This window comes from Aphelocoma coerulescens, chromosome 3 (assembly GCF_041296385.1).
Source record: "Aphelocoma coerulescens isolate FSJ_1873_10779 chromosome 3, UR_Acoe_1.0, whole genome shotgun sequence".
Taxonomy (NCBI): domain Eukaryota; kingdom Metazoa; phylum Chordata; class Aves; order Passeriformes; family Corvidae; genus Aphelocoma; species Aphelocoma coerulescens.
In genome coordinates, this window is record NC_091016.1 from 21,529,619 (window position 1) to 21,557,378 (window position 27,760).

General features: G+C 41.0%; 1 protein-coding gene across 24 annotated transcripts in view; it reads right to left on the bottom strand.

Moving 5' to 3' along the window:
* Positions 1-25,626, bottom strand: part of NRXN1 (neurexin 1) — a 681,973-nt gene extending 656,347 nt beyond the window's left edge. For 11 of the 24 annotated variants that reach the window (XM_069009411.1, XM_069009402.1, XM_069009410.1 and 8 more), the window contains exon 1: positions 20,235-22,972. In XM_069009411.1, the coding sequence (XP_068865512.1) occupies positions 20,235-20,973 (739 nt within the window). In that variant the 5' untranslated portion in view covers positions 20,974-22,972. Of the gene's footprint in view, positions 1-20,234; positions 22,980-25,540 lie in introns of those variants that run through there. The other 13 variants (XM_069009414.1, XM_069009413.1, XM_069009406.1 and 10 more) reach the window with 6 other exon arrangements.
* Between the last annotated feature and the right edge of the window lie 2,134 nt (positions 25,627-27,760).

The window sequence follows — 27,760 nt, forward strand, 5'->3', positions numbered from 1 at the left end:
ACCCACTAACCCATTAAGTCTTATATTTTGAAAGCACTGCAAACACAGTACAGACCACAAGCTAAAAGTCCTTCAGGTTCACTTCAGGCACAGAGAAAATATGACCTCTCAAGAGGACTTACAAAAAATAACCCTTGTTCCTGAGCATACTTAGTTTTTGCAGTCATGCTGTTTAAGTCAGGTAGCTCATGAAAGATTTTTATATAATAAAATTTCTAAAAATACAATAAAATGATATTTCACCCAAGAATAACCTAATCCCCCTCAACATCTTTGCACAGGTATTAGAGGAAATCAAACCAAGTCTGTTAGTATTTTTATAAGAGAAAGTAGTTCCAGGCAGAAATTGGGTATGACACTCACATCCACTGACATTTAAAGAAGACTGAATTTAAAAAAACAAATACAGTCCCCAAATATAAGTACTGCAGGGGTGATATACCTGAAAGTTAGCACGTTATTATCAATTAATGGATGAGTATAAAACCTTTAGGATTTTATTCTCTCGCTGGTTGCTTCTTGAATGAAATTGCAGTGTGCAATTTATTACTAAGTGGATCTGAGTAGAGGACACAGAGTTTTTGTCAAGACAAACCAGTCAGAGATTTATGTCTTTCATTGCTGACATGTGATTTCAACACCACTCAACAATTTGGTATTATCCTTAAAGAAATTTTTAAAAATCTCTAAATGGGAATTCCAAGTCCCAAATCCAATGATCTCTTTTTCACAGCTTGAAATCCATATATATTTTGAGGGCTTTTTAAAGGATGCACATGGAAATCCTAAATAAACATATAATCTTGTCTCTCTGACTGCCATGTTTTATTTAATTATCCCCAAATTTCTGTTGATGAACAGTGTCTGCTAAAAACTGGTTTATGAGAAAGGTACAGAAATAACTTGAGCCCTTGCCCCAGACTCCAAACATTTTCTTTGCAAGCAAGTAATTTCAGTGGGATAAAAATGCATGTTTTTCCCTGTCCCCCCCAAATTAAAAGTGCTGTGTCATCGTTTGCTGAAATAGAATTGTACTGCAGTGTACCTTGCAGAATAGATTAAATACAGAGGATAAATTAATTTCAGATGTTTGCCCTGAAAGAAATCTATATTTTATACTAAGGAAACCGTATGTGCAATTTCCAAAACCATCAGTGAAAACAGCTGATCAAAAGTAGCAACAGTCTTTTGGCACATGCAAATCTTACCAGCAATTGAAAAAATACACTATTCAGATTTTGGGAATGTAACATTTTGCCAGAGATTAGTAAGATTTTTCAAAGAGTGCTTTACTTTTTATCTCGGAATGGTGTATCAGACACAGCACAAACTATTCCATGAAGTAAGTGTGTGTGCTAGCTCCAGCAATCCCACAAAGGCAGCATACACCACTATGACAAGGAAAGAGAAAGGAATGGGATGCACTCATCAGTTTGTCAGCAAATTCCTACAGACATCATGAGAGGCGAGTAAGTACACTCTATGCCCAGAAAAACTCATAAAATCTTGTTATGGCTATGGCTACTTCCATTTAAAAGCATGTTTGAGTACATCTGTAAATTACAACAAAGATTTTTTTTTTCCAGTGGAGGGAACAGAGCAATATTATGGTCTTCAAATCTACAGATTCTATATTTACTCACTACTTAGTGAAATTGAAATATCAGACTAAAAAGATTTTGAAGATAAAATAAACATATCAATATTATTCTCCTCAATAACATATTATTTCAAACCCCAGCAATCTGTTCAACAGTGCAGAGTAACCTGTTCTTCTACTATTGTTTTTCTCTTTGTATTCCATTAATGATGAAACATGTAAGACATGCTTTACTTCTCCCTTGATTAGGACTTCCCACATTCAGTAGACTCTCTCACAGATTTCAGGGAGTGAATTCTCCATGCTTCCTCCTGCAAACACAGACTTGCTGACATTTCATTTAGCCAAAGTTCTGTGCTTTCTCCAACCCCCTTGTCATCCTGCTTAAAATCAAACTGAAATTGAGAACATGGTGTGAGCACTGTGGATTGCTCATTCTGGGATTCTGTCTGTGTCATTAGATAGAGCTTCTGCCTATCACTCTTTCCTTGTGATCCCATTTACAAGCCTTGCTTGGCTGTTCAGTTCAGCTGAATGTATCGTGCAGATGCCCCCATGGAAAGGAGCTGGCACATCAGTGCCTGTGCATGGCTCTCTAATACCTGATGATATCTAATAACATGGGAACTGGAATGCAACCTAGGATTCCCTTTCACATATGTTTAACCAGTTCTTTTTTTTTTCTGTACATTTTGCATGCTTCAGTAGGTGATCATCTGACATCTGTATGACACAGGTGTCATACACTCTGTCTGGTCATTTCATCCAAACAGCAAACAATGTGGAACTGGACTGTCTGTTCAGTCCCACATACATATTTTCACATGGTCATTTGGACAGTCTATCCATCCTTTTAAAAACAACTACCCATTGTGCATGAAAAACAAGTGAATGCCTTATTAATCTACTGTCCAGCTGCTATCTCGAGATACCCTCATGAGACCTCCATGACATCAAACATTATAGCTGAAGCCATCTAAGCTACATATCCTTGAAACTCTCACAACATTATTTCATCATAGAAAGATCTTACTGGAATTCTTCCTGCATAGCCTGTTTTATAAATTGTTAGTAAAAGCAACACATTTGGATATATTTTTCATGAAAAACAATATAACTAAACTCCATGACAGAGAGCTAAAGCAGTCTGGGTTAGAACCAAACCTCTTGAACCAAAAATTTCTGAAATCAGAAAGAATATTCCCTTGCTTTCAAAGATTGCCTGAGGAGAATCATTCCACTATTACATTGATGAAAATCAGATCTTCATTTCAATTCAAATACAGCCGAACAAATTCATCTTATGCTTGTAGGCAAATTCTTAGTAGCAGAAGAACCAAAATCTGGAAGCATACAAAAGTGCTTTTTTCCCTCTTTACCCCACTAATCAGTTTGTATTGTTCAGAATAGCCTTCACCTAACCAGGTATTAAGGAAAATCACTGTTTCTCTCTTACACTTCTTTCCCACTACAAAGCTTTACATCCTTGTAAAGGATGCAAAGGACATTTTGAAAATGATTTCTGCTGGAAAGCTCTAAAATCCTTCATACAACACCACCAGCAAGTACCATTAGAGTGCAGTTCACCTAAGAAAATTCTTATCTGCTGACATTTATTCCCATAAAATACAATTTTACATGTAGTCTAGGAGGTTTTCAATTCATTTCTAAAAAGCGTCTTTGTTTTTACTTGCAAAGTAGATAAATTAAGACTCTTTTGATGGTAAATTTTTAAGGACCCATTTATAAAGAAACAGTTTTTACTCAATAGATCCTGTTTTCATATCATACTCTGAGCAATAAGCCAGAAACCAGGCCCAAAATGGTTATTCCAAAGAAGAACATCTGTTTATAAACAAAATGTATTAACAAATCAGGAATTTAGTTGCCCCTAAAGCAATCTGGAATACCCTGTATTACAATAATTTATTCATAATTTTTGCTCCAATGTTTGTATCTCAACTACAGCTCAATATTTTGTATAATATGTCACATCCAAAACCATAGGAGGGATCCACTTCTCTTGCAGCAGCTATTGGTGGAAATATAACAAAATTTATTCTTAAACCTCAGATGTCACTAAACAAAAAAAGACAGGGAATGGTAGAGGAGACAGTGAATATTATTAACCTTATTTTAGGGATGAAAAACTGTGAGGAAGATTAAATACTTGAGAAATATAAAGAATTGTAATAGAATAGTGAAAATAAAAGAGCAATTCCAAATCCCATTTCCAGTACTTAATTACTTCTTAGTTCTTCATCTCTCTTTTTTTTTCCCCCCCATTTTATGCTTCTAGATGTCTACCCTTCATCTGATGTAATCATTTATAAAGGATCCAGTTTCTAAAGAAGAAATAATATCTGGGTCCAAAGCCAAAAAGGCTTGTTTCATAATAAGTTTTTCTCAACTACAGACAATTCTGCAAAAACAAAACCCAACTGCAAACCATAGGAGCAAAAGGTGACTATCACAGTTAAAATTATTTTCTGAAGGAATCCAACATTTCGGAGGAGAACTTGCAGCTGGTTGTACATTCAGTACCATGCAGTGCTTACCAAGACAAAAAACACAGTAAGAAGTGCAGGATGAGACTCATGGGGAGGCTTTTGCTCTCTCTTTAGAGACAGGCAGTGCACAACACACTCAGTCACCAATAATTTGCTGAAACTTGATATATTACTAAAATGTCTCAAAAAACTTCAGATATTTTTGTTACATTTTGTTACATTATTTTCCTGATATCACTTATTTGGTTACCAAAGGTTTGCTTCAACAATATGGCTGGTCTTTTATTTTGTCAAAAGTTTTCCAGGCTGTCTTTTGCATAAAGTCAAAGAAAACACCGAGTCATACTGATAATACCTTAAAAAAACTTTGGAAATTATTAAATTCAGGAACCTCTTTTGAATGCAGGGAAAAGGAAAGCAACTCTCAGAAATATTTTTGACAGTTACAAAAATTTCGTTACAAAGAGGTTTTCCAAGATTTGATTTAAAAGTGATGCTACTGACTCACAGAAAATGGAGATCCAGCTCCCAACCTCAGCTGAAAAACTTCATGATTTTCATTAAGACACAGTACAATGAGGCTAACAAGCTTATTGAGAGAAAAATTTTACCTTAAATAGTTTGAAAACTCCTTTAAAAGAGAGAAAATATTTTCCAAATCACTGAAAGCTTTCCTAATGTCTCTAATAAATTCCTTAAATAATTTTTGTTCTGGTCAGAACATTGGTAATAACTCATTCTTGCAGGAATCAATCACAGCCATATATCACAGACAGAAATTCGAAGAGATGTAAGCAAGAGTCACATGCCCACTTCTCCTGAAGCTGAGAGAGCAAAAATTACTAATTTTTAATTTTAATGTTATAAATCACAGAGATGGCACATTAACAGTTGTTAAATTGATATGCTTGTGGTTAATAAGGGGAGTATTGTCTTTAATTCTTTAATTATCTTTTTTTTAAATTTAGAAGTCTTTGTAAAGTTACATTTAGGATAATCTGTTTTCTACAAATGTATTCAATTGAGCAGAGGTTTTAGCCAGTTTATGAAGTGCAGGAATGCTGTAAACAATCACAGAAGTCTGAGAAGTCTGAGCAGTATAGGTAGTAGATTTAATGATGATGGAGTGTCAATACATTTTTATTGATATCCTGTGGTCCCCCTGGTCTACTAAACTTTTCCTTCACTCTTGGTCTATATCTTCTATGTTTCAAAAGGAAAAAAAGAAGTTTGCAGAGCAGTACTGCTGAGCTGGGGACATATTTTAAATGACAGTAAAATCAGAGTGTATTAAATTATACTCCCTTCACTGCTTAGCAAAAAACAGCCTTTAGGGATGTTACATAGGACTCGGGTTTCTGACTGGTACTATTTTGCTGCAGAATTTAAGCTTTCCTAAAGAAATAGCACTGCAATTCTTTCACAGAAAATGCCACAAAAAGGTGGTAAATGACACATACATTGAGCTTGAAGAAAATTTATACCCATACAGACATCTGAGCTTAAGGTCATTATTATCCATTAAAAAAGGCATTTCTAAAGATGAGTCTAATTAGATTACATACCAGGCATGACATTTATAATATGTAAAAACATGAATAGTGTCTCTAAAATTATAAATACTTTCATTGGTCGTCTATGATTCTGCAGTTTAGCTTGTATCTGATTCTGCTTAAACCACAATTTTTAATACTTTTCTGACTATTGAACTTCTTTATTTTAAAAACTTTTCTACTCATTCTAACACACATAGTCCCATTTAAATCAGTGGGAGTAATAGTATTCAATATTCCTGAAAATGTCACTGGATGATTAAAATACCATGAGGTAACATATAAGATAATCATATGCTTGTAAACAGCCACATTGTATTATTAAAATAAGTGTGGTTATCTGCAGCACAATAATACATACATTAAATTATACTGGGGATCAAGGGACTAAAATTACTCATACAAATAATCCAGCCAAATACAGTGGGACCATCTGTGAATTAAGTGATAAGAAAGAAATTTATTGGGAATTTGACTGTGACTTTATTCTGTCTTCACCTCTTGCCCTAAAAGCTTCTTATTTGTATTCTTTCCAGGCAAATACTACATTGTGTTACACAGTGCATACAAGATAAATCATGGAAAGGAAAAGGGAAAATAGATGTTTCTAATCTTCATAGGTTTTTTTAACACACAGAGAAAGAAAGAGCAACTAGTTCTGCAAGTAGAGAAAGTAACAATCTCTAAATGAGGAGGGAAAATACTAAAGGTGTGTTCAAAGGCCCTGGAATATTAATAAATATGGCTCTTACAAAGAGAGAAACATCTTAAAAATATTGTCTGGTCACGTCAAAGATTAACCTTGCATTTTTGGCTCTTGTGTACAGAATATTTTATTATGGGTATACTACTCCTTATATAAAGCTTTTGCAGGGAGAGTTTAAGAAATATTTTAGGCCATTTTTTTAATGGCAACACTGATAGGCAGACTTGCAAATACTATGTCTACATTTTATTTTTAAAAACTTATTTCATTGGAAAAAACAGCACTGAAATATACTGAAACAATTTTGTGCAAGACTTTTATGTGGCTTTTTAAATTCTTTTGTTTAAAAGACACACTTGCCACAGAGGAACGTTGATTACAGTAATTAATGAAAATAGAGTGACCCAGTATAGTAAGGAAGTCTTCTTTTTTCAGTCATAAAAAAATGTATTTGATTTAGTCACCAAAAAAACATCTCAGCTGAAAACCTGACATTTATGTTAACAGTAGTATATCCCCAAGGGAACTCTGAGTAAGTTTAATTTCTATTCTGATTCCTTTTGACCTCACTCTTATTTTGAAGCAGAAATATAAAACCATTTGGGCAGGAGTAACTTGACTTTCAGACTTAAGCCTTTTGCCAACCCTCTCAAAACCCAGCAGACTTTGTTCAAGTTGCAAATTTTCCCAAAAATGTGTTTGCACAGCATTAGTGGAGATGTCTTGGATTTTACCAGTAAACTCCTGAAAGACCTTAAACTTCAGCCTCAGCAGATCTTCCCTGCCATTCAAAACTCTGGAACCTGTGCTAGGTCCAGCCACTCCGTTTTGGAGCAGGGAAAGTGCCAGTCCCTCATCAAATTCGGTGCTGGAACGGGCCCTGCAGAAAGACAGCTTTCTCATTCAAGTGCAGAAAACACAATGGCTGGGGCTGGGATATCTGCGTGGGAGAAGAGTCTTAAAAACTTAAAAAAAAAAAAAATTATACACACTGCCTATTTTACTATCTTAAAAGAATGTTCTTTAGGTTGGAAAGTCAAAAATAGCAGCTCTGAGACATAAGGCTTCTTAAGTAACTGAGATCCATCTAGTTTATTCATATAGGGTAAGATACAGCCTTTAATTACACAGTTTAATGCAATTCTCTCCAGAGCTTCCCTCACTTGATCTGCACACAGAGGAGGACTATTCTTAGCCATAAGTAATGACTGAGTACCACAGAAAGCTGCTGTGCCAGTGAGCAGTGCATCTGCCCTCGCTGAAAAGGAGTGGGGTGTACCTCAGAACAAGAAGAGCTGAATGAAGAAAAATATTCTGTCCCCTTCTCTCCTAAAAGCCCCACGTGATTCTGGTCAGGGTTTTAAAGACAGGAGTTTTCTGGGTGGTCATGTGTAATGTTGCTCCAAGTATTTGTTTGGAGAGAGTACTGTGATGGATATCCCAGAACACAGAGTGAGCTGCACTTTGAAGTGTTAGTGGAGGCTTAGAGCATGTGGTGTTATCTGTGAAGTACTCAGAAAAACTTCAGAGGGGCACTCAGGGAATGTTTTTACCTGCAGCCTCTCTTGCCTCACTCTTCCTCTATGAACAAGATAATAGCATCTGTCCTCTTACATGGGCATTGTGCAGTTTTTAGTATTTGCATAACAGCTCAGGTGTTGTAGCTATGAAAACCTTAGAAAAGCCTGGGAAATATTCCTGATTTCTCTTCAGAGAAAGGATTTGAATATGGACAATAAATAAGGCTCAGGGCTAAAAACTGAACATCGAGGAGAAAACAAAATATTGAAGAACTTATTATCCAGGCTATGCACAAAATGAGGCAGAAAGCTCAAGGATGAAATGGTATATGATCATTGGTACTTAAATATGATCATGGTACTTAAAGACTATTTCATAATGGATACCCAGAAAGAGATGAAATTAAAAGTGCACAGTATATTTTGTCCTGACAGTTCATAGCTTCCAAGTGCTTTAATTTATAAAATTCTCAGGGCATAAATTTTGAGTGCAGCATGTTCATGGATGTTAGACTGACACTGAGGACTTAGGCTGATTGGAGAAGATGCAAACTGGCCATACTGAGCTGGGCTTAAAAAAACCTGTGCACTAAATGGGTGTCTAAGAGTAACAAAGGAGTTCAATGATTGATTCAAACATGCAGATGACAAAAACACTTGACAGCGTACTTTCAAAGGGCAAGCATTTTAATACAGGATAGCTCATCTGATAAATAAGGATCAGTGGGGTTAAAATATTAAATTTTTTAGCCATTAATTCATATTTTTGTAAGGGAAAATGGCATTGCAAGTTCTTACTATACCTCTACAACACAGAGAAACTGAAGAGTGGAAAAAGTAATTATTGTTACCTACAGGTGTGGGAGACAAGCAGGCAAAGCTTCCCACCAGTCATTTTTGTGCTGGCAAGATATTTCTATAAATCTGAATGGAAAAGGGAACTTCTATACAGATTGCAAACCAGCATTACATAGTAGTGGGCAAGATTAAGCCTGTTTATTTCTTGACATTTTGGGGTGTTTTAATATTAATAAAGTTGAAAGATTTTTTTTTTTCCTAACCTGATTCTGACTTTACTCTTATTTTACAATGGCTTAACATATCAGCTTCAAGAGACATCAATCCTGATTTACATAGATGAGAAAGGAGTACTGCAACAAATTATTTTAAAACATCAATTGACAGAGCTGCTACTGAATGTGACAAATCTGCAAAAGCAAAATATTTTTAAAATACTGTACAGAACAATATATATGATTTCTAAGAACATTTTTATCTTCCAATTCCTTTGGGTAATCAACGTCCTTATTATCTCTTTCTGCATTCTCTAATGCTGAAAGCCTAATTTAAGTCACTGAGAGCTCAGACTGGGCAAGGGCAAGTTTCCAAGACATACTCATGTACAGTTTTTCAGATTTCTAATGAGGAAGCTAAGGAAGTGCAAAGCTGAGTAACATCAAAACCTGTACCTATCTCACTTTATATATTTAGGCTATTCAAGCAGCTACGAGCCCAAATTAAAGTGCAAAATCAAAATAACTAAATATTACTAAGCTCTTAGAAGCACGCTTTTGAATGTTATGTGCCTGTATCACAAAAGATACAGCATCACTAACTGCTTTTTATTATTTTTAATGCAAATGTGAATAAAATGGCTGGACAAATTCCATGCTTAAACACAAGAAAGAAAAAAGATTAAAGCCACCACTCACTGAAGGCAGCTTTGCTTCTCAATTCCCGTGGTGCCGTTACCTTAGATTGCAATGGATGTTTCTGTTTGTATTCTTTTTTTTTTTTAATAGGAGAGAAAATGGAAGGAAATTTTATTCACCGGGGATGCCTTCATGGTTTAAGATTTACAAAATCCACCAGCATGACTCACAGTAGCACAATGGGTAATATGTGCTGGAATAGCAAACTTGAATGATGTAGGTATTTATAATGTGCAAAGAAGACTTTGCTTATTTAAAGACTCAAGTGATACTTAAAAAAGGAGAATGGGATCCACCCAGTGTTAAGAGAATAGGTAAAAATCTCTGGATGTCAACATGAATGTGGTTGTCAGTGGATTTACAAGAATAGCAGGTCAAAACTTCTATCATTTGAACTTTTTTCTATCATGGGAATTTTCTTTGTTATAAAAACTTGAATAGGAAACAGTGTGAAAATATTTCTCTCAGAACTTCCAGCCTGATACATTAATTTTTTACATTTTGGGTTTCAAAACTTTTAATGTGGAAAACAAAAATAAAACCTGTGCTATACTGCTTATTATTACTGCACAACTTCCTGTAATTCCAGACTCAGTTGTTTAACTGCTGCAGTGCAAAAAAAAGAGTAAGTTCAAGGCTAAATTCAATCCTAGGCGCTCCTTCAAGTACTTTGGATCAAGAACAGCGACAAAAAAACCCCAAAGAAATTCCTGGAAACTACCACAACAGTTACATTGTTCACAGAAAAGTAGTGGAGGTTTGGGCCAACAAAGAAAATGTGATTTGAATATATCTTCTTCTGGGAACTAGTGGGAAAATGCTGATGTTTTCCTCATAACACTTGAGTCAGGAATGTTTTATGTAAGAATGTGAGATCTATATTCAGAATTCTTCAGTGAATGTTTTAACTAAACCAGACAAATCTTTTGTTAATGTTGAACAACCATCTGCATTTTATCTCTGAAAAACTATATGTTCTAAAAAACCCCTCCCATGTTCTTTGCAATGTGATAATGTCACAGAAGTTATTTTTCTGCAATATCACAGAAAAAAAAAAAACTTCACAGAGAATCAGCTCCTAAGAGATTGAGTAACATTCATCTCAGAAGGATGTGGCAGGAAGGCATTTATCTGTCTTTAAAAATCTGTTTACAAATCTTTCCTATATCACGCCACAATTGTCTTAAGAATTAAGTGACTTACAGCTATGGGTTTCTAAGTTTCATTTTCACCTGTCTCTCCACTGATGAGGAAAAATGGGAAAAAATGCAAATTCAAAACACGCAACACCGTTAATCTCTCTGTCAGAACCAACGTTCCTGGAAACTTCCTGAAGAAATTCCACTGCTGTCCTGAGGGAGGATGTCATGTGAAGCACCAGTGCACCCCAGCAGAGTGAGATCACTGAACATCACCTGAAGATCATCGTGCTTAAAAAACACAGCCATGTGAGCAGTCTGGGAAGGAGCTGCAGTGTCTCACCTGCCTCTCTGACTCCTGTCCCTGGACCTTCCAGGTTAAGAGTCTGATTTTACAAATGTAAAACGTACAAATAATTTTACATTTGGAAAGTGTAAGCCTGTTGCTGTGCAACAAGAAGTGGAATCCAAATTTTTTTATATCACTTTTATCACGCCTGCATGATCCAGAATCAGGAAAGATAACATCCTTAAAGGCTGAAGAGCACTTTTTTTCTAGCATTAGGGCCCTATTCTCCCATTTTTAATAACAATGAATATAATCTTTACAAGACCATCATTCATTCTAAAGCTATTCATTGTGGCTGTGCCCTAGACACCCATTGTACAAATGCTGACATGTGTGTGAAGATTCCTGTTGTCACCTTTGAAAACACAGAAGAATCAGGATAAGCTTCTAAAGAAAATGACAGTATTGAGATACAGATCTTCACTCCATGTCTACTCACTAATTCTGTGATTTTCTATACACTTATTCAAAAGAAAGTACATATAATTTATATTACGTACATCCAGTCTTTCTCAAGGAATCCTTCCTTAATGGAAATACCTCCTTTGACAAAAGTGTCATTTTTAAATGTCTTTTGTTAAAGCTAAAAACCACGAAAGAGAAAGAAGATCAACATGAAGGTCATTCTATATCAGAAATTAGGATGTAATTCAGAAACTTTGGAACTGTGACATACATCACCAGGTGCACAGCATAATGCCAGTGACCTCCTTAATGGCTGTACACATTCACTTAACTACAAGAAGACAGCACTGTGGGAAGAATCCATCAAGTTTCTCTGCCTTTAAGCAATGCAAAGCCCTTTCTCTAGACAAAATCACCAAAAAGCCAAATGTTCTCATTTCAAAACCTTGTGCAATGTGGCACAGTCTAAAAGGAATCTGTGACTTGCACGCCTGTGTAGCATTGTTGGGATGTAACACTTCCATAGGCAAAATCCACTGTTTCACAGCTTGTAGTGGCAGCAACTGCAAATGTGATTCCAGTGAATGCACCATCCACTTGTTTGGGAAATCAGGATTTCCCTCAAATCATAGAGAGTCTTAAATGTAAGACAAAATTACTCATATAACTTCACTCTTCCAGCATGGTTCATAAGGCACATATTAAATTAATGAATAATTATAGTGATGATGATCATGGCAATAAATATCAGAATTTATGAAAAGTATTTTCTCTATAGACATTCCCAGATGAATACTGCAGGCAGAATCAGCAGGTTATTTAATTTGCCCTAGTTCTCTCTGTTTTCATGTTCCTACTTGAATAATAAGTTCAGAATCAGCAGGTTATTAGGTTTGCCCTAATTCCAAACTTGAGTCAATGGGACTTCAAATTGGCTCCAGTGGAAAATGAAAACAGAACACAGTTTTTTTCAGATATCTAAAAGGTGCCAAATCTGTTGCTTATAGCCAAGCAATTGTAGATTCATAGTCCACTCCATACCATTAAAGAAATCTAAAATCTCATCACAGAATCCTGTTCTTGCAGACAGCTGCCAGCTACCTCTGTCTCATTTCTTGACAAGCTCAAACAAGGAATAACTGAGGCCACCTCTCACTTTCACCCCCAGGTTTTTCATTGAAAATGGAAGAGAATGACACTAAAAAATTATGTTGTCTTTGACTAGGAGCAAGAGTTCTTCACTCTCCTCAGACATTAAACCCTAGATCCTTTTACAGTAATAAGGATCCCTCTACAGTAATAAGGATGACTTTTTTATAGGTGAAATGTTGCAGAAGATGAGAACTCTTGTGACTGTGAGAAGAGCTGAATTTTCAAAGGAGAAGTGGCTGGCAGGTGACAAGCTACATCATTTCCAGTGTCTAGTCAGAACAATGGCAGACAAAAAAGCAAGAAAAAACACACTATTCTGAACACTAAGCTATGGATAGGCAGTAGGAAGGCCTTCAAAGCCAACTAACAATAACCAGTTCTGTAGATTAATGTGGTTGCATGACAGTAAAGCGAGCTTCAAGTCATGACTTTGCCTACTAGATCCCTAACAGGAATTCTGATCTTTCAAGTACCTTATGACCAGGAAAAAATCCTACCAAAAACTCCTGTATGGACTAGTTTAACTTTACATATGGAGGAAAAAAACTGGAAAAGAGCTGTGAACTGGTTGGGTCACTGAGAAAGCAATGTCCTATCAAAACCATGCAGGTTTTCCTACTTCCTTACTCCATTAGTTACTGCAAGCATTGAAGCACTCATTGATCCTACTGATTCTACTCCAAGTTCCAGGAGAATGGCTACACATTTGCATGAAATCACCACATACAACTACTTTTTAGCTTGGCAGAGGAGCATCTGAGCTGAAGAATTGAGTTCTGCATACACAACAATATAATCCAGTCTAGTAAAGTGCTTGTGATACACTCTGATACCGTCACCACAGTACAGAAGGAGAAACTGCCATTCAAGAAAGTGCACATCTTTTGTAGAAGATTAAATTATGATCCTAGCTCAGCGTAGAACTAAATAAAGGCAATAAAGTATTATTTACCCTGACTTTGTTAGTCAATTCTATATATAAGAACACAATTAAAGGTATGTCTGTTACACCCTAACCAATCATTCCCTGAAAGAAGTATGTTTGGTCTTCACAGTTTAGTCCTCAGGTTCACAAAGGTATTAAACACTTCAGAATGCCCTCCACTATTCTGTAAATCATGCGTTTATGAAGGTACATAAGTTTTAACTACAGCACAACAAACTGGACAGAGCATTTTTCCAGAAACTGGTATGGTTTAATGTTTTCTAAAAGGAACACCAAGGTTCTGGTGCATAAAACATCATATTAAGTTCATCAAGAAAGATTGATGATTGTGGGGTACGCCCAGCCACTGCCCTGGAGGGACGTCTGCTGAGATAAGGAGAGTGCTCAATCTCCCAGCAGAACTCCCCTGGAAAGGCAACCACTTTTGCAGTTATGGTGAGAAGACAAACCCAGAATCCTCTGGGAGACCCTGTGCAGATCCTTTGTAGTCCATTGGCCTTTACCCTCTGACACCCACCCGCTGTATCCCTATAAAGCCCCTGCCCCTGTGAGGGCAGAGAGAGAGCTCATCCCTGGCCTCCCCTTTGCCGGACTAATAAAGCTGCTTTGTGTGGAACAGCCACACGGGCCTCTCGTCTCTCTCTCCCTGCTCTGGCCTGGAGGCTGCCCTGCAGAGCTGAGCTGGAATCACGAGCTGACAATCACTAAAGAGCTGACAGCTCCTGCACGGGCCCTCCTGCCAGCAGCTGAGGGAAGACACCAGGCCTTGGGAAGACGATCTCTTTTGGGACCATCTCTCCAGACCGGTCACAGCTTCCTCAGTCAGAGCTACTGACCCCTCACCAGCTGCCATAGATGATGTTCTTTGTTTTAAGTTACCAACCAATTTCAATTGCTAAAAGAAGCATGAACCCCCCAAGCTGACCATATTAATGTTAGCCCCTACATAAACCTATTATTATCAGGAGCTCATTTTAATTGCCAGCCTGTTTCCCCATTCCTATCCATTAGGTCAGTAATGATTATGGGGTAAAATCCCACAAATCCTTGGCTAGCATCTACTGTTAAAAGACTGCCAGGGAGCCAACCTTCAGCTGTGAAAAAAGATCAAGTACATTTGGGCCAAAATGCCTGCAAGCCTTAAAGTGCAATTACATCAAAACATAGACAATTTCAATAGATATTATTTTGAAATTCTGAATAAATATGACCAATCTGACACAAATTCCTATGGTGCTAGCTAGATATAAATTCTTCTAGCATATTAGCTGTCTATAATTCCCAATATAGACTTAAATTTAACAAGGACCCAGAACCTCAACTAGGCACAAAGGGAAACAACAACTTCACTATTTAAAATATTGTTTACCTGGAGTACCAAGATCTAGGCTGTAAGTGTAAGTGGTCCTTCGGAGGCATTGCAATATCAGCATTTTGAAGGGATTAGTAATACTCGACATGAAACCTCCTTAGAACATAGTATAAAACAGACTCCCAACTCCTAATTACCAGTGAAACAGTATTTAAATTCCTGTGATTTTACATGAGGAAGATATTGAAATCAATATCCTATAATGCTGAATCCCGGCAAACAAAATAATATATCAAATTTCATTAGGAAAATGATGCAAATTTGTGCTTTAAACTGACTTAAGGATTGTGTTTTCATAGGACTTAATGTGAAGGGCACAGATTTAACACAGTCCTGAATGACTTTTTGATTACTTGACTATATCTGCTCTCAAGATTCTACTCTGACAACAAAGTCACCATTTAAAAATATTACATAAAATGAAACCATTATTTTTAAATTATTGACATAATTTGTAAATATGAAGAACCTCAGTACAATCTCTGGTGCATTTCTAGCCCTCCTTCTAAACCAACATCACCTCAGTGGCCACTGGCACTGACAAGAAATTCAGCATGCAGAAGAAATACAGATCATGTAGATAAATGTAGCTAAAAATCAAAAAGGCAAGTTTTGTTCACAGTATTTACTAGTACAAAGTATATTTAGCTAGGATTCAAGAGGGATAAAGACCATGGTGACTACTCAGTTAAGGCTGACTATAGGCAATGAGTTCAACAACATCTCACTCAAACATGCAACTTGCAATAGGTAATTAATGCCAAAAGAAGTTTAAATGTTTCATTCAAGGCATAAAGAGAATAAAATGGATTAAAATATCCAAAAACTTCAAAGAGATATAAACATTGGACAACTTTTTTAAAAGTTAACATGCAAAAGGAAATACAACAAAGACTGATGTAGTATATTCAGAACCCAAACAAACAAATCTAAATGCTGGCTAGGCTGAGACATCTGGAACTCACTTCCTCAAAAATCACTTTCACAGTTCAAACCATAGCTGGCATCAACTTCTGAATATCTGACAAGGAAGAGTATCTCTTACAGTGAACAGCTGCATGAACAGTCCTCATTTTTCTCAGAAACCAGAAACTCAGTGGAACAGTTAAAATACAACATATTATAAAGAGGAATAGTTTGAATCCACAGAGCAATTGGCTGCATAGATGCTAATATTGAGGCAAGCCAGGAAGCTATATTTTAAAAAGATAAAGAATCCTGTCTGCATCTTTTTAAAGTTAGAGATATAGAAAAGCAGAAGGGTATGGAGTGACAAGTTTCTCAGTGAGAAACTTCCCCCAACTCAATGCATCTTGAGTATTTTACTACCCTTTTTAGAGCTATCTGCTTATTTTCTCAGACAGGATACTGGACAAGGTTATTTTTATATAAATGATATTATAGCTTTTTTTTTTTCCTAAAGACAGAAGGTCACTATTTTATTCATTTAATAGGCAAAATAGAGGTGTTTTTGGTTGAAATTTTAACTTAAGGAGCAAAACTACAAGAAGAATATGGAGGTTCACTGATATGAATCACGTATTCTCCTTACCTTCTAGGACCTTGCCTTAATTCATTAAAAATCTGACTTTAAAGTTGGTGTTTTTAATAAAAATCTCCCCTTATTAGAGAATCAGGCCATACCAATTTGAGTAATTCCAGGAAATATTGTAATTTTCACTAAATAGAAGATTGAAATGTATGTCAAAAACTTACCAGAAAATTGATATGGCAATCAGGGCTTATTTCAAAGATAGTCTTATTCCTAATAAAATTTATTATAATTTTGAGTATTTTTCCTTCTACTGAGTCACTATTATTATGTGCAATAATATACCCTTGCCTTCTTCAGTACAAAGTAGAGATTTGATTTTCTCTTTTAGAAGGCTCTTGTGATGTTTTTACTCATGGACTTATCAACCAGAGAACAGATGGAGATTGTATTTTTCTTTGCTATGGACTGCACATCTTTGACACTTAAGCAAAATTCCAGTCCTTTTCTGTGATTTATGCCAAAGCTCCCATTGAAGAGAATTTGTTCCCTGTCAGAACAAAGGGAATGACTGAATGGTTCTTTCCTAGCTTGCACTGTTCAAACAGTGTTGTAGTTCAGAAAACATAAATGAAGCTACTCCTGATTTAGACAGGTATAAAACCAGTTAAGCCTACTGGAAATAATTTATATTATCATGGGTTTAAAAACAAACAAACAAACAAACAAAAAAAAACCAAAACAAAAAACCCAACCCAAAACTTGGTTGAAATTCATCCTTACAAGAAAAGAAAAAATACTTCAGGAATCATTAATAATCTTTTCAAAGATGAAAATCTGGGAAAAAACCCCACCAGATCTTCTCCTGAAAACAATTGAACTCGTATTAAAAATTGAGAATTAAAAATTAAGACTTGAAACTTTGACTCTAAATCTATTACTTTTTAATTCCTAAACATGCAAGTCAGGGTAGAAAAATTTGAAAAGGTTTTCTTTGTTTTTGCTGATATTAATTCCTACACTCCTCATTACGCTGTGGAGCTCTGTGTTTTACCAGACTGCAGAGATACAGAACAACAACAAATCCAAGACAAAAAAAATGTATATCTATCAAAAAAAAATCCAAGTAAAATAGAATTTAATGACCATCTTTCACCTTAAAGAAAAGGTATCAACTAGGACACGTGGCTACAATTTCATATAAAAATGGAAAGTTGGGGGGCTTTCCCATCTAAAATCATTTTCAAACAAATAACCAAAACAAGGGTAGGAGTGAAAACTCAAAAGACCCCTTCAGATAATTGCAGTCTGAGATGATCCTCTCGTAATGGCAATGTCTTTCTAAGGCTTGAGGGAAATTTACACATTCTGGGAACAAAAGATCAAAGTTCAATGGCATAATGTCTATGTTGGCTACAAAAAACTAAACAGCAGAAGCCAAGGTTTCTTTCCTGGCAGATATAAAGGCTTTACTTGTCCTTCTGCCTTTTCTGTTTCTTAGAATATTAAATAATTTATAATAATTCAATATCTTTGCCAGCACATATGAGTAAATTCTAATCCCTTCATCAAGATCTGACTGATGAAAGTGTCAGTTGCTACCTTTTCTCAATTAACAGGTAGAAACTGCAATGTAGTTCAATTTATGTTGCTGTCAGGGGAAATGTTGCCTCCTGTTTCAAATTAAATCACAATCTGAATACTTTATGCTAAAATTGTAAGTCTTGCTATTATTTTATAAGGCTTCTCAGTAGTCAAGGGACATGTGAGGAAAATCTTGATCCCACCATTATAATTTATAAAACCACTAGCATTTAAATGAAGTCAGCATTTTGCCTTAATTGGGGGTGGGGGTTCTAAATATTGAGAGTCATCTTCTTAAAAGTTCCATACAATTTTCACTAAATATATATACAGACATGTATTTCACTAACATTCAATCTAAACATAAAAATGTTCCTTAAAAATAGTTACTGAACCTATTACTGTGTAAAGGCAAGAATTTATCTAATATTACATGCAATTATGTGAACTTTTTCACATAAGTATTACATGATCAAAATAACTTCAAATAAATAAACTATGTTTTAGTGTAAAGGGCATATAAATGTATAATAGTATTAATAGCATTTAAATTACCATTATTGCTTTAACAAAGCTGCGACGTCTCATAATTTTCTTTTTTTTATAATAGGGCCTAACTCAGAGAAGCTAAGACAATTCAATATTGTACATACACCTATGTATTATGTAGTATCATACATGAAAAATTGACACCCCAATACTAAATCCATTGAGATGGTTTACCTAATAGGAAAGATATTTCATTTTACAGTTTCTGGGAATGGGTGCAATTGAAAGTACAAATGATTATTTTCTGAAACTGTTATTTGCTCCTATTAAAAATTTCTTTAAAGTGTTAATCGGGTTTGAATTTTTCACGAATGGCAGATGAAAGATAAACAGCTGATAAAGTAAACAGGATACAGAATGACTAGTGTTTTGAGTATTGACACTAAGGACAGAAGGTGTTACATAATAAAGCACAGTCACAAATGATGTTTTCTTTCTTATAATGAGTGAAATCTGATAGAAATGCTAAAGGCAAATTATTCAGCCATAAATGTCATGCAGCCACTCAGTGAAGATCTTAATTTGGCCTTGATAATATCTTATTTATATTTACCTTTTACATTTTAAACTTAGGTCTTTGCTCTCCAATTCTGACATGATAATCATATTTTCCCTTGATAAATTTGCTTCTATTCATTTATACACCTTTATTTCCTGCTCTAGGTACACAACATATGTAATCTCTATGTCTAAGGAGCTGCAAGCAATGGTACATTTACTAACAAAATAATAAAAACAAGATTCCTGCATGCGTCTGCAAAGTAAATGTTCACATTCTTTCCATTTGCCAAAAACAATGGGCACTGAATACGAGCCATATTTTACCCAGTGATTTATTTGTAGATGAGATTAAGGAAACTGCTGTTTTTCTAGGTTCCCTCTTCCTTGGTAAAACTATTCAGTCATTTTGTGGTCTTGGAGTATGTACTTCCCCCTTGCCCTTTTGTGTTCTCCCTGTCTAACTGGCATGGTGAATTGCTAAATACGTTGCAAAGCAGTACCATTCACATTCATGTAAAAACATAATACTCTGTTTAATCTCCTTCCTCCCCGGCAACAATTTAAGGAATTAACAAATAAATCACTGATTTTATTTCAATGACATAGCAGAGGCAAATACAAAGTGGACTCTGGGTCTCCTCTACCCTAGAAAATCAGACCCAGGTCATCTTTGCACTTAATCCAGCTCAATTATTCCCAGCATCACTTTCCCTGCTCCCCAACTTAATTACCACCAGCTGCTTGTAATAAGCATGCACATCTCCTCCCTCAGCTCCCACCGAGCATGACGCCACCCCCTGCCATCTGGGTGACACCTGGTACCCAGCACCCATCCTTCCTTTACCCAGAACAACCCCAAATCCCACCCCGCCTCCGGAAGACGCTCAAACAACATCCTCTTCCTCCTCTCGCCCAGCCTCGCAGAGAACAGGAGAGTGATGGCACCATGGTTGGCCACAGAGACACGTGGAAGACAGGGAGGAGAAGGTGGGCAAGAGGGGAGCCGGGGACATGGTGAAAAGGGAGGGGAGGGAGGAAGATCCACTCATACAGATGAAACTTCATGCAGGCCTGGCCTCCGACCCGTCCCCTCCACAGAGCGATGGGGAGGGGGGGGATGGGGCGAGCTGAAATGGCCCCTTACCTTCACTGCAGTCCTTCCCTCGGAAGCCCGTTTGGGAGCAGTCGCAGACGGCCTGGTCGTTGAGCACCGAGCAGACGCCCCCGTTGAGGCAGACGTCGTCCCTGGCGCACAGCCGGCTCTGCTCGTCATCCAGCCGCACCTCCTGGCTCTCCAGCGGCGACGCCTGCGTGTAGTTCACCCGCACGTCTGTTATCCAGCCCTTGAAGGGCTCCCGGTCCTTGACGGAGGAGAGTGTCAGCTTTAGCGTCGCCGACCGCAGCTCCGGCGGGAGCCCCCCTAAGAAGAGCCCGCTGAAGACAGTCATGTCCCGCCGTTTGGACTTCACCTCCACCCACTTGGCCTCGGCTCGGTCAATGATCAGTGTCGTGTTCTTGAAGTGGCGGCGGATGACAACAGCGTGCCAGAGGTTGTCGTTGACCGCCGTGTCCGAGAGCAGGGTGGCGGGCTCGGCGCAGAAGATGGAGAAGCTGAGCTGTAGCCGCCCTCCCTGGGTGAGGATGAGCTCCAGGAAGTCACAGAAGCCCTCATCATCAAAGTAGAGCACCAGCCCGCTGGAGCTGCGCGTCTTCATGTTGAAGCTCATTTCGCTCTCGCAGCAGGCGTTCCACTTGGGGAAGCGGGTCCACTGGCCCTCCGCACCCGGGAACTCCAGCCCGCTGCCCAGCTCAGCCCAGCAGCCCAGCAGTAGGGCCAGCCAGAGCAGCAGGCAGCCCCCGCGCCGCACCAGCACCGCCCCCATCCTGCGCGGCCTGGGGCGGGCGAGAGGGGCGGCAGGGCTGGCGGGGGGCGGCACCGGGGCCCCGGCGGCAGACAGGGTAAAATCTTGCCGAGCGCTGGCCGCGCTGGAAGCTTCGGGCACACTCACCCCCGCCCCGGGTGCGGGGGTCACTGTGGGGGACTCCCCGGGGCGGGGGGCTGCAGCTGCCCCACGGGATAGGCTTGGGCACAAGATGGTGCCAGGGGCCACCGGAGGGGACCCGCAGTGGGGGTAAGGCGCCGTTGGATCTCTTCACTGGCCGGCCACGCTCCGCAAAAGGTGTCCAGGGGTGGGTGAGTCAGCAGAAATTTTCCCCAAAGCCAACATTACCAAACCGGGAAAAAATCCAAGATCAGTGGCAAAACTCTCCTCCAAGTGGATCCACCAGCTCGGCAAGGCTGTAGCAATATCCTGGCACATGCGCGCCTCCTTTTACATCCTCTCCACCAGCTGTAGTTTCCCAGGAAGCCAATTATTGATCCCAATGCTGCCTCCCTAGGATGGATCCTCTTGTCATATCACAGCCTGTCTGCCATGGTGCTAGAGCAGCGTCAGCAGACGACAGGACTCATCGCTCGTGGTTGCTTGAGCTGCCTCAATCCCAATGGGGTTGAAACCCAGAAGCTGTCAAACAGCCGAGTGGCCACTTGACATGCAAAGCCTGACAGCTCCTCTTCTCTTTGCTTGAAAAAGGCCAAGGCTAAGATCCAGGGGAGTGATTTTCCTCTATTGTTTTTGTTTCTAATCTGCAAGGAATTGAAACAGAATAATAAGAAATGACAACTAATAGCATGTTAAATCACAAAGTTGATCAACAGTAACATTTGCGATTATTTTTTTTATTTTGACTGCTGTTGGACGTTAGGAAAATGCTGCTGTAATTTTGGAGTTACTGAGAATTTATAATAGGTTGAAGTGCCAAACACAAATCTTAACACATATGTTCAGATTACATTTATATGATTGAATCTAAATGTAAACTACTTACCTTTCCAAAACTTTCAAATATTTCAGTAGTACATTTTATTATTACAAGAACAATGTTAAAAAGAAAAGGTGGTGGTTATTCTGCAACTTATTTTATTGTGATTTATTTGCGAAAACACCATCACCTGTGAAGCTACAGGGTCCTAGTTGTACAGACAATGCTACCAAGCCCAGTTCTGGCTGCTTCCAACACAGGTCAAAAAAATAAAGTGGCTTGAGCTCCCAGCAAGAACTGACAGGCTTCACTATGCATGGCACACCTACTGGTTTATTTTTCCTGGGGTGAGGAAGAATTGCAATGGTTTCTTAGAAGGCTTTTTGAAAAAATTTCGAACCACATTTTTTTTCTCTGCCACCTGGTTTCTTTTGGGGCTGTTATCTTCTGCTATGGCAGGGAAAATCCAATTCAAGCCAGCTCTGATGTTGACATTATTCACAATGTAGATCAGCTAATCCCAGGTATTAGTCCTCTGAAATGGGTTGCAGTATTTTATGTATATTTACTCAGCTGCCCTTATTTAAGAGAACAACAAGAGAACAGCTCCCCTGTTTTCAAAATTATATATATGCCACAGTTCACCCTCATCCTCTGAAGAGGTCTCTACATCCAAAACGTTTCAGCGGAGAGGCTGTTGTTCTCCCCCAAGCTGCTGTATCTTTTCTGGAAGCTGTGTATTAGCAGACCTCTCCTGATGGAAGAGAGGATCTCCAACACCTCCCTCACTCACCGCTTCCCCTTCCCCTCCCTTACATTTCTTCGCCAGCAGCACTTAGGCAGGCACAATACCATGGCCAGAGCTGCTGCCAAACCCTCTTTTGGGCTGGGGTGTGTGTGTGTGTGTGTGTGCATGCGTATGTGGGGAGAGGAGGCAGAGATGACCCTGCCAGGGAGAAATGTTTTAAAAACAGGCACACACCTCAGCTGCCTGCACCTGACACGTTCAGAGCTGCTAAGTCACCTCCTACTCTCTCTATATTTAATTTCATTCCTCTAAATGTCAACACGATTATTTTTATTATTTGTCACACGTGAGGTGGGCAAGAGCAGCACAAGGGAGGAGAGGAGAACCCCCAAACTTCGCGGCCAGAGGCCAGCCGTGCCCACCAGCAGCAGGCAGACCCCAGGTTTCCCCCACGCCCTCCCTGCCCCCCGGCGGGAACCACCTCTGGCAACGCCGCTACCAGCCGAGGGATCTTCCGGCAGCTTCCGGGAGGGCCGGCAGCGGGAGCCCCCGCAACCCCGCTCCCCAGAGGGCCTTCCCGGGCGCGGCGGTGGCCGCGGGCAGGGGCGCCGCTGGCGTGCGGCAGCGCCGAGCGGCCGCTCCCGCTTCAGCACCCGGAACAGCTCCGCCCTGCGCGGCCCGACGGGGCGGCGGCGCCCGCTGCCCGCGCCCGCCCGAGAGGGAGCGGCCCCGGCGCTGCCCCTGCGCGCCGCCCTGGGGCTGCGCTCGAGTGGGAGCCCGGGGCGCTGCGCCGAGGGCGGGCAGGGGACGTGCGGGCGCCCGCGGGGCCTCGCTGCGGCGGAGGGGAAGGAGGTGGTGATGGAGCAGATTTGGGGGGCGTGGGGGGTGCGGGGAGTTGGGTGCCGGCTGGCGGTGTGAGACACGGTGTGCGTGCCCGGGGACGGTGACATGGAGGGAGGGGGCTGTGGGGGGGGATGAGGGGGGAAGGGGAGGTTTGTGGAGACGGGGTTGCGTGGGGAAGGGGCGCGGTGTGTGTGTGTGTGTTGTATTCACGGGGCTTACCGGGCAGCTGGGGCTGGGCTGGTCCCTCGGGGGAAGGGGCGGTGGGGAGGGAATGCGGGAGGCGCGGCGGAGAGGGGGGCGCAAGGTGTGCGGGGCGGGCGCCGCGGCTGCGGGAGGAGCGGGGGGAAGGAACGGAAGGGGTTTGCGCCTCTTGCGCGGAGCGCAGGAGCGGGAGGGTGCCAGGAACCCGTGGTGTCTACCAGGGGTGGAGAGGGCGGGGGGAGCCAGGCAAGGACGCGGTGTGAGTGTGTGTGAGTGTGTGCGCGGCCGCCGTGCGTGCCAGAGCGATCCCTACAGGTGTCCGCGGAGAGCCGCCGCGCGGGGATCCCACCTCGCGAGCATCCCTGCCCGCTGCCTGCCGCTGGCTGCAGCGCCTGCCTTCCCCCTCACTCACACACACACACAGCAGCAGCGGCGGCGGCAAGAGGGGAGAAGAGAAAGGGAAAAGAAGAAAAAAAAAAAGAGAGAAAAAGAAAAAAAAGGAAATACAAGAAAAAAAAGAAAAGGCAGAGAGAGATGGAAAGACTGTAAAAGAAAGGAGAAAGACCCAAGGAAAAAAATACCCCAACAATTGCTTATTTATTACTGCCGATATAATTCACACACTGCCAATAAACAGCACAGTCTTGTCAAGTCATTTCCAAAGCAGAGAGACACTTTCCTTCTCGGAAGAGGACAATTTATTAACATATATCTATCTAAGTATCTATCTATCTATGTATCTCAGTTGGCTCTTAAGTACCAGGCATCCCTCCCAGCAATGTATCCATGATCACACATATATGTAGCGAGAAATAGGCACAAACCAACATAAATGTAGCTATTGCATTCAGTGCCTCGCCAGTGAATTCGTATGCTTCCCCCACCCCTTTACAACCATTTTTTATTCTTCAAAAATTATGATTTAGTCACAGGTGCCCCGATTGAGCCTTTTCAAATTAGAAAACGAGAGAGAGAGACACCCATAGGTCAATAAATCCTTAATAAATGCCAGGTCGGTTGGCATGCACAATCCTTGGCAGAATCCTTATTGTATGAAATACAGAGCATTGTCTCTGGGTGCGGGGAAGACCAGAGTTCACAAATTACAGGATGAAATAAAAGGATCTGAAAAACAACCTTGCTGCAGCCAAAGGGAGAAGCGCTCTAATTCAAAAGCAGACTTAGCAGCATCATTAATCTTTTCCTTTCATTTCTACGTAATTTCTAGAATCAAATTCTTTCCTAAGCAGCTGGAATGATCGATTTTGCTCCCCTTCCAGTCTGCAGATGTCTTTATTTTAATATGCTTATGATATAATTTCTACCCCTTCGAAAATGCACACCATCAGCAGGAACCTGAACAGTTTCAAACACATATCGAAGAAGCCGGGTGCCCTCTTTCTTCTAGCACACAATAGAAAATGTCCCAAATTATCAATGCACTTCCCGCACAAGCCCCTCGTCTCTTTCAGACCGCCGCCGATAAATAACAATAATATTGCGATATCCCATCGCTGCCCCGGCTTCGCGTTTCACCACGGCACCTCACGCCAGGGAGAACATGCAGCAGATTGATTTTATCGCTCAAGTCTCGCAGACCCCCTCTCCCCTCCTCCTCCCCCCGCCTTGGCAAGGGGCAATAAATCACCGCATCCAACCTTTAACTTACACCTCCGCTCCACCATCTCCTCTCCTCGCCATCCACCTCTCCACAACGCCGCACGCAAACCCACCAGCCTCTCGCGCCGCCACCGCCGCCACCACCGGCTCCGCCGCGGCGGAGCGGGGCTGGTCCTCCGCGGCGCCGCTCCGCCCGCGCTGCGGGCGCGCCTTACCTGCGCGGGGGCCGCGGGGCCGGGGCCGGGCCGGGGCAGGCGCGGCTGCCGGGGCTGCCTCTGCCCCTCGCCGACGGAGCGGAGCGGAGCGGAGCGGAGCGGGCGCTGCTGCGGGTGCGCGGCGGCGGCGGCGGCGGCGGCAGCGGGCGGGGGCGGCCGCCGGGAGCGGGGGGCGGCGCCGCCGCGTGACGCCGCCGCGCCCGTCTGCCCGCCGGGGGCGGTGCCGTGCGCGCTGCGGACCCCGCCCCAGCCCGCCCCGGCCCGCCCGGACCGGCACCGCCACCGCCACCGCCACCGCCACCGGCACCGCCACCGCCGCAGCGCCGGGACGCGGCGGGGCACGGATGGAGCGACCGCGGGGGAGAGGCTGGGCCGGGCGGAGCGGGGCAAAACCGAGGCTGGGGCGAGGGGTGCGCACGCTGCTGCCGTCTGACGGCGGGGGAGGGTCGGCGGGGTTGAATGGGCAGGGGGAGTGGGGATGCAACACGGCACGGGCCCGGAGGGAGCTGCTGCCGGCTTCCCGGGCAAAGCTCCTCCTTCTTTGCAGGGGGGGATTCTTTTGTTGGTAGTTGGTTTTAGTTTGGAGAGGGTGGGCTGGTTGGTTTCTTGGTGGTGGTGTGGGTATTTTGGTGGTACTACTACTACTATTATTATTATTATTATCAACATCATCACCTTTATCATCATTCTTATTATGTCATCTTTCGCCCCCCCGCCCAGAACTGAAGTTTGCTGAATTCTGCACAGCCTGTGGGAAAATGGAGGTACGATCTCATGAGCAGAGCACACCCAAGGAGCAGGTCTACCACAACCACAGGAGAAGTGCTTGGAAAAGCCCGTTCACTTTTCAGTGTCAAACCTGCCTGAGTCTGTGTAGTCTCCAAATATTGGGAAACTATTAGAGAGATTCCAAGCTTCTCAAGATCACGTGGTGTAGTGGCATGGAAAGCTTTTGATTGTGCCAAACCTTTTCTCTAGGCCTTCCAGCTTAATACCTGTGGCCTACAGAAAGGTGATGAATTGATTGTAAGGGATTTGCATGAAGCCTTAGCAAGGTCCTGGCAACTTTTGAACACACAGAGTGGTGTTTGTCACACCAAGAGTCAGAAGAACACTATTGGGCATGACACAATTTTTTGAGAATGGTCTGCGGAATTATATTTTTTCATATCTGGGGTGTGAATGTAGCAACTTAGTTTTGAACTGAAACTTTGGAAATCGAAATCCTTTCTCCCATCTCAATCCCGGAGGAGCTAGCCTTATGATTTTTTTTTTTTTTTTAATGAAATGGGTTTCCTCACAGATGACAAGTTTTATGAGGTAACCAAGCAACATGTTAAGTAATGAGAAGAAAAGCTTCCTAGATATGCAGTGTATCTTCAGTACTTACAGCATAATCAGACATCCCTTTTGTTCAGCCAGCTGATATCCATATCCAGTTAATTTCAAACAGAATGAGGATTTCTCTTGACAATTCTAGTAACTTGACCCCTGCAAACAGAGCAAGGAGCAAATATCTCTTCTGCTATGAAAAGCAGATAAATTGGAGGGTGGAATATGATAAGTGATACACATTTTTAAAGGAAGAAAGTTGTAACTCGATAGTAGTATTTTGTGTGTGTATATATATATATATATAAAACCTCTATTTTTAAACTGTGGTTTTATTTTTACTAGGCTCACAGTGAGCACAAGGTAAAACTTCTTATGCTCTTAGATGGGGAATGTCAAAGGTCAAGGCCAATCCCCCCTGAATGTGCTGGCACAGTAGAGGTCCTGGCTCAGGTGGAATCTTCCACCTTTAAGCTGAAGGGCATCTCAGTTATTCCAGCAGTAGCCAGAGGATGCTCATGTTTCTCTATCTAGAAGGAAGCCTGCCACAGTGAGAGGAGGGCTGGCAAGAGCCTACACAGAAATAAAACTAGTTGTTAAGTGAGCCAGGAAGATACAGCAAGATTTAAGGGAAATACAATTTCCTTAATTTAATGGTGGTTTTTTGTTGAGTTTTGGGAAAATGTATTACTTTTGTCATTCTCAGCAATTGTTGTAGCATATGGTGTCATAGTTGATTCATTTTGAAGCAGCACAAAAAAAAAAAAACCAAGTACGAGGAAGAAAAAAATAAAGAAATGTGATTTCCATACCATCTCTGTGGGTTTTTCAGCTTGACAAATATATGAAATATCTTGAAGGAAGCACATGGCCTTACAGAAACCTGAC